The following is a 7,400-nucleotide window of genomic DNA, read 5'->3' as shown; positions in this document are numbered from 1 at the left end:
CCCTCTGCTCACTCAGAACCACCCTTTCTCTAAGTCTGCAGCACAGTTAGGATCCCAGCTCAATGCAAATCTGTCAGTTCCACTTTCCCACCTTCCTGGGAGATCTGCCTATTTGCTGTGTGAATTGAAAGTCCTTTGTCTTCTGGGCCTATGGGCTCTTCAACATTGTGTCAATGGCATCAGGAAACCCAGCTCTGAGAGTGATCTTCTTTACCTTGGGGGCCCCTCTTGGTGCCTGGCAGGCCCCCTGAATGGGAACCAGAGGGCCACTGGATGGGGCCTGATGACATAAGTACACAGAGTGAGGACACTTGAGAAACAAAAACCCCCATCACCAGGCAGAGTCACAGGGAAGTGACCCACTTCACTCCCCACTTGGGAAAAACAAACTTCTGAAGTTATTTGGTGACATGAAGTGTTTCAAAGAATGGGTGTGAGTTTGGAGGAAGGCAAGCATTAAAGCTCACATCCGGGACCTAAACGGCTTGACCAGCCTCTGGTAACAAGAACTGGACACTTCTGGAAATTCAGGCCTGGATGAGCACAGACAGTCTGGTGTCTGCTCGAAGTCTCTGCCTCTCTCTTCATCCTTGTACCCAATCCTCCTCTGTGCCCAGCCCTGGATTGCACCCTGGGGACAGAGATGTGGACTGAGTATAGCTCCTGCCCTAGAAAAGTGAGGTCACAGGTAAAGGGGGCACAGATTGTAGCTCCAGTCAGAGAGAAGAGGGGGAATTTGAGGACATGCTGCTGGAGGATTCATTTGTTCCACAAATGTTTATTGAGCATTGATTCTGTTTCCAGGCACTCTTCTCAGTGGAGAAACAACAGCTAGGGAACAAGACCCCTGTTCTCATGAGCTTCTCATTCTACAGGAATAAGGAGTGGTTGGTGGTCAATCAATATGCCACCAGTAAGCAAAGATACAAGGAGATAACTGGACAGAGGGAGCAGCGAGTGCCAACACCCACATTCGGCTTTGGATTGAAGTCAGCTGCAAATACCCCTTCCCCTTGTGCCTGGCCCTGTGTGCCTAGATGCCCAAAGAAGACATTTGACAAACATTCTAAATGAGAAGAGAGGAAGGAGGTGACTCAGTGCTAGGGGTGTTTAGTCTCTCCACCCTAGCCCTACAATAAACAAAACACAAATGGAAGTAGTTCAATCAACTGATAGAAAGATGTGTGCACATGTGGGTGTTTGTGTGCATGTGTGTGTGCATGCATTTGTCTGGTGGAAAATCTATGCATTCTTCTTCTGAAAATAAATATCTGAAGAAAACTACCCTGGGAACCTGTGACTCTGGAAGCTCAGAGGCGCTGAGTCATAGAGAAGGATGCCTGCGAGGAGGTAGTAGACGAGGGGGTTACGGCACTAACGTAGAGAGCTGCCCAGCGCTGTGCTAGAGACCCTGCCAGCAGCCCTGGAGAGCTGCCCAGGACACAGTAGTTCTAGGGATGGTTGATTATTAATCTAGGGTTGAAGGCCAATCCAGCGCTGTCCCTGGTCACCACACTGATTGGATTGGACGTCGCTGAGGCACCTGTCAGAGGCCTGGGCTGGAGGACCAGCTTCCCTGCCACTAACTCCAGGCTCTGAGGAAGCCCTAGTAAGTCATTTCTGGAGGAAAGAAGTGGGGCCCTGGGCCAAGAGACTGGCTTCTTGACTGAATCCTGGTGAGGTAGGGGTTTGGGGGGGGCGTGTCTTCAGGTCCACCTGGGGCCTCTCTTTCCCTCTGGCCCAAGCAACTGGGAGCTTCCTGTATCCACTTGGCCATGAGCAAACTAAAGGGTGGTCTTTGTCAAAGTGAAGAATAGAAGTGGCATGTGCGCGCCAGTGACAGGTACAAGCCTTGACTGTGGCATCCAGTGCCAATTCAGCACCAACAGGAGAGATTTTAAAAAAAGACAAAAATGATAGAAAAAGGAAAGTTGGAGAAGGACATGACCAAGAAAGTTCCCTTCCAACTGGGCATCTCTCACTGTGTCCTGGAGGAAGGGAAGGGTTAAGGGACTGTGGCTGGGATAGCAAAGGCAGATGCAGTGTTGGGCAGCAAGAGTCAGGACGTTGGGATTTGAGGCTGGAGCAGAGCAGAGGGAGAGTCCCATGGGGTCCCGGCTGCCAAGTGTCCTGGAGGACAGGCCAACCTGGACAAAGGCTCGAAGAGACTCTGATGGCTGGGTAGGGGCACAGAGCTGGGGGGGCATCTGGGCAACCTCCAGGATGGGGAGCAGGAGCTGAATCCCTCCAGACTCAGGCTGAGCAGAAATTTCAGAGCCTGGTGGTGAAACGGCCTCTCAGTGGAAGATCTCAAACCAAGAGAAGTCTCATCTGGACAGGATCAATCACCAAAAAAGTTCCCATTTTGAAGGTCAGAATCCTGCCTCAGGGCATTCTAGGTCCCAATCCCACAGCAAGTGCCTGTCACAAAATAGACATTATGCAAGATGGTCAAGAAGCAGCTGGTGAAACAGGGGCTGCTCTGAGGACAGCTGGAGCCCCACCATGGCAATCAGAAGTTTTACAGGAAATGAGAGAGTGGATGTCATCAACCAAGTCCAGCCAAGAGACGGACCTTGTGGGACCTCAGGTCTGCTGCCCCAGTCTGAGTACAGCTCTTTCCTTCCATAGGAAAGGAAGAAGGAAACCATAGCTCCTTTAGCACTTTAGAAAGAAATCCGAGCAATCCAGGGGCCAAAGCTCACACAGGCAATGAGCTCTCTTCACCTTTGTCTGGACCACTGGACACAGGGCTCATGTATAATCCTCGAGCCCTGTGGGCTGTCAAGTAGGAGGTGCCTACCTGTTAAGGTTTGTGCTGGCAGGAGCTCTGGGACCCCAGGGAGAATGGGCTCGTGTTCATCTTGCACCTGCCTTTGTTTTAGCACTGATCTAACTCTCACATTTTTTACCCACCTGTTTCCCTAGTAGCCTGAAAGTCATTCACAGCCAGGGGTTGTGATGGTCCCCTCTGTGTCCACTGTCCCCAGCACAGGGTCCAGCACACCACATGGGTAGCAAATGCTACTTAAATCAGATGGGATGAAATTCCCTTCCTTCACTTTCTTCACTTCAAGGTAAGGACCATGTTCCTGTTTCCGTCATTCCCTGTCCTTCTCCTGTCTGTGGTGACAGCTTCCTGCTCCGAAACAAAAGCCTGTGAGGATGCCCAGAAGACCTGCTCCGTGATTACCTGTGCCATCCCCGTCACCAATGGCACCCCAGGCAGAGATGGGCGAGATGGACCCAAGGGGGAAAAGGGAGAGCCAGGTCTGGGACAGGTTTCTGTGGCTTCCTAAATCTCCACCTCCAGCAGGTGTTCAAGCAAATCTGTGCTTGAGCCTGCCACACAAAGGTTAAAGCACAGACTTGGGGAGGCTCCCCTTTTTTTTTTTTTTTTTTTTTTTTCTGAGACGGAGTCTCACTCTGTTGCCCAGGCTGGAGTGCAGTGGCGTAATCTTAGCTCACTCCAACCTCCGCCTCCCAGGTTCATGCCATTCTCCTGCCTCAGCTTCCTGAGTAGCTTGGGACTACAGGCGCCCGCCACCATGCCCTGCTAATTTTTTTTATATGTTTAGTAGAGACGGGGTTTTACCGTGTTAGCCAGGATGGTCTTGATCTCCTGACCTCGTGATCCACCCACCTCAGCCTGCCAAAATGCTGGGATTACAGGCATGAGCCACCGCACCCGGCTTAAGGTTCCCCTTTCATCAGGACCCAAGCTACACTCAGAACAATCCCTGTAAAATACCATTGTCTCCAAAACAAAGCTGCTTGCTGACTCTCCGGGATCCCATATTTCCACATAGGAACTGGGGGTGTGTGGTTGTCCCTACAGAGGGGTGTCCCACCTGCTTAGGGAGCTGGCCTTGGTGCAGGCCTTCCACTGGGATGCAGGAGGGTCTTTCTTTTTTGGGTTACATCGCTAGCTCACTGGCTGTTCAGGGGGTAAACATGAATGGAGTATTGAGCTTTTTGGAAAAAAAGAATGACAGTCACTGGGTCATCTTCCCTTTGTCTTGCAACAGGTCAAGGGCTCAGAGGTTTGCAGGGCCCTCCTGGGAAGTTGGGGCCCCCAGGAAACACAGGGGCTCCTGGAATTCCAGGACCAAGGGGCCAAAAAGGAGATCGTGGGGACAATTCAGGTAAGGGGCATACCTCAGCATGGTGGCCTGGGGGTCCCGGGCCTGGGGAGCTGGAGGGCCAGCTGGAAGGTCCCCTTCTCCTGCTGCCTCATGGGAAGATGCACAACTTTGCATCCTGGCCCAGCACCCCCGGTCTTCTCAGCTTTACTTGGGGCCTGAGGGGACTCCCATAGGTGCCCAGATGCAGACGTTCAAGCCATGTAGGGCCATTCCCTCATCAGGCCCCTTAGCAGATGGGCCCTGGCTTTTCTTCAGTGGAAACAGTCCAGTGTGCATCTCCGGGGTGCCAGGGAGGAAATAGGCCCTTTAGGGGGTTGGGTTTATGTCCATTGTCACAAGAGTGGCATGAAAACGTTCTGCCTTTTTCGAACCCTGGGTGACGGGGAACATCACAGCAACTTAGTTCAGAGAAAAATGGAGCAAATTCAGTAAGAACAAAAGAACAATGACAACCTACTTATTCATACTTGTCTACCAGTCTGTCAAAATAATAAAGGTATTAAAAAGTGTATCTGGAATGAGCAATGAAAGTGAATGACAAAGAAATGTTTTCAGAAAGAAGAGTAATGAGTTGAGTATTTTCTTATGAATTCTTACAATATGACAATATGCAAGCTGTATGTGGAGACAGGGGTCCATGCCTGAAGTTCTAGATTGTGAAGGGATGCAGAGATATATGCTGAGAAGCAGAAATGTAGTCATTTTCCCCCTTTTATTTCTTTTGCTTTCTTATTTTCCTCGAATAAGCGTTCTTCTTAGTAAGCCACTTTGTTTTTTTCAAAATGCTCCACTCTCCAAGTTAAGGTCTTCTCCATAAATACCTTCTCCCTGTTGCTTTGCAGTTACTGAGGCTAAGCTGGCCAACTTAGAGAGACAGCTACAGAGCCTGAGATCAGAACTGGACCACATGAAGAAACGTGAGCTTTCTCTCTGCCCATAATGTGTTCTTGGCTCTCACTCTTTTCTTCAGCACACTCTAGGTTTGGAGGAGGTGGGAGGGGAACTAATTCAGGAACACTTGTCCTACACCAGGGCCTGTGCTGGGTGGCATTTTCCCATAAGACAATTTCATTCAATCCTCTCAGCAACCTCAGTTGTGGTTGTTGAACTTGCTTTATTGACAGGTGAGGAAACCGAGGTGCAGGAAGTGTTGGTGACTCATTTCAGGTCACACAGCCAGGAAGTGGCAGGGGAAGGTTTGGATGGAGGTCTGATGTCTCCAAAGTCTATGCCCCTTCCTCGGCATCCGCTAGCTCAGATGTCTGTCCTTGCCTCTTCCTTATCCTGGTGCTCAAGCCTGCAGTGGGGCCCAAGACTGTCTCCCTATGTGCACCTGTGCTGGGGCAGGTTTTAGCAGATGCTTTTTCAAGGTGGGATATCCCAGGGGAGTCTGGGCTGTCTGCAGGGGTCTGGATGCCCCTTCCCAGGCTCTGCAGCTGAGGTCTGTTTCCTGACCAGGCTCTGGCCTGAGCTGCTGGGCACAGGGTGATTTTTCAGAGATCTGACTTCCCAGGGAACTCAGACTACTTGCCTACTGTCCTGGGCTGGGCCCCAAACCCAGCCAGCCTCACTCACCGTTTGTGGTTTCAGTGCAAGCCTTCTCCTTGGGGAAAATGTCTGGGAAGAAGCTCTTCGTGACCAACGGTGAGCGGATGCCTTTCTCCAAAGTGAAGGCTCTGTGTGCTGGGCTCCAGGCCACGGTGGCTGCCCCCAAGAATGCAGAGGAGAATAAGGCCGTCCAGGATGTGGCCAAAGACATTGCCTTTCTGGGCATCACAGATGAGGCAACCGAAGGCCAGTTCATGTACGTGACGGGCGGGAGGCTGACCTACAGCAACTGGAAGAAGGATGAGCCAAATGACCACGGTTCAGGGGAGGACTGCGTGATTCTCCTGAGCAATGGGCTCTGGAATGACATCTCCTGCACGGCCTCCTTCATCGCCGTTTGCGAGTTTCCTGCCTGAAGAGGCACGTTCCTCAACCCCCTTCTTGGCTCCCTATTGAACTCTCTGCTGCTTTGGAAGAGAATTCAATGCTGGTTTTCTTCTGCCCTGTGTTGAGTCCTTCCTTCATGTGGATGGGAGGAAAATGAGGGGGATATATTTGATTGTGGGGTGAGAACAGAAGAAGAGGATGGCTGTGGGGCACAAGGGTTCTGGTTCAGCACATGGCAAAGGACACCCCCATCCCACTAGGAGCACAGCGCCGGGTTGGAGTCCACCCTGGAAAGGGCCACATCTGACCCTCTCACTTCATGGTGAAGACACTGAAGCCCACTAGAAGGACCCAGTGGGGCCACACCTGGGTCAGAGTAGGCTGTAGATTCCGGCCACCGAGAGATCTTACTCCTTTTCTCCAAGAGTCGCCACTACTGGATGCCTAAACTCCTTCCATGGCAAGCCCAGACCTCTCTAGGACACAGGTATTGTTTCTAGTTGTTCATGAGCTGCGCCAGACAACCTCTCACTGTCTGACTGTAACACCTGGCAATCTCCTGCATGGGCAACAGTTGTTAGTCCTAGGAATCCTCTCATCATGCCCACACAGCCGTGGTCACCCTTTAGTCACTAGGGTGACCTTAAAGCCAAAGAACAGATTTTCCTCCTGCATCATTTTAGGAGGCTGACTCGATGTTGAGGTGTGTCAGCTGCGTGTGAGGAGGCAAATTGTCACGCAGGGTGTGCCCTTCTCCGCAGACCTCCTGAGTCTCATGAGTCTTAGCCCCAACCCCTACTCCAGTCCCCCACCTGCCCAGCAGTCCCTCCTTTCCCTGTAACATCCTCTTCCCATTATAGGTCAATGGGCCCATTATCACACAATGAGATGGGAAAATATTTCATAAATAGGCTAAGGGCCAGTTTAACTCTGTGAAAAGTTTTAGTTAATCTTAGTTTTCTATTTTACTTCTCTTTGTATCTGAACTACCAGGAAAATAACCTATGGTTGGTAAGTGCTTGATGAATATTTGTCAAATGGGTGCATCAAAAAATTACACAGCGACGCATGGGTAGGAACCCAGGGACTGAATGTCAAGCACGCTTTCTCCCAGGAGTCCTTCTTCTGCGGGACTATCCGGGCAGGGCTGGGACGTGCCAAGGGCATTGGGACCATCAGGGTGAGGGTGGCAGGACCTGTGTCCTTGGCCTCTGGCCTACATAGACAGGCATATCACTGAATTTTCAATTCCCAAAAAAACCCTTCTATAGGGTATATTGACACAATTGGGGTCAATGAGAGGAGTATTTTTGTGATGTC

The 7,400-nt window shown here is 51.0% G+C and overlaps 1 protein-coding gene across 3 annotated transcripts; it reads left to right on the top strand.

The window, feature by feature from the left end:
* The first annotated feature begins 1,498 nt into the window (after positions 1-1,498).
* LOC108518088 (mannose-binding protein A-like) lies at positions 1,499-7,019 on the top strand. Of its 3 annotated transcripts, none has more exons than XM_017856232.1 (5): positions 1,499-1,676; positions 3,078-3,270; positions 4,029-4,145; positions 4,988-5,062; positions 5,736-7,019. In XM_017856232.1, the coding sequence occupies exons 2-5, from the start codon at positions 3,087-3,089 to the stop codon at positions 6,107-6,109; spliced, it is 750 nt and encodes a 249-aa protein (XP_017711721.1). In that variant the 5' UTR covers positions 1,499-1,676; positions 3,078-3,086; the 3' UTR covers positions 6,110-7,019. The 3 variants fall into 3 exon arrangements, with proteins under 3 accessions (XP_017711721.1, XP_017711720.1, XP_017711719.1); XM_017856231.1 differs by having other exon boundaries at positions 1,499-1,681; XM_017856230.1 differs by having other exon boundaries at positions 1,501-1,609.
* Positions 7,020-7,400: the final 381 nt, after the last annotated feature.

Source organism: Rhinopithecus bieti, unplaced genomic scaffold (assembly GCF_001698545.2).
Source record: "Rhinopithecus bieti isolate Rb0 unplaced genomic scaffold, ASM169854v2 scaffold_43555, whole genome shotgun sequence".
Classification (NCBI taxonomy): Eukaryota; Metazoa; Chordata; class Mammalia; order Primates; family Cercopithecidae; genus Rhinopithecus; species Rhinopithecus bieti.
Note: the sequence above shows the minus strand (reverse complement) of the source record. Positions and strands in the feature narration are given on the sequence as shown.

Bases quoted from the DNA above. Each gene is read 5' to 3' on its own strand.
- LOC108518088 (XM_017856232.1), top strand. From the start codon at position 3,087: ATGTTCCTGTTTCCGTCATTCCCTGTCCTTCTCCTGTCTGTGGTGACA. The intron at 3,271-4,028 runs GTCTGGGACAGG...GTCTTGCAACAG, and splicing joins GGGGGAAAAGGGAGAGCCAG to GTCAAGGGCTCAGAGGTTTG. The intron at 5,063-5,735 runs GTGAGCTTTCTC...TTGTGGTTTCAG, and splicing joins ACTGGACCACATGAAGAAAC to TGCAAGCCTTCTCCTTGGGG.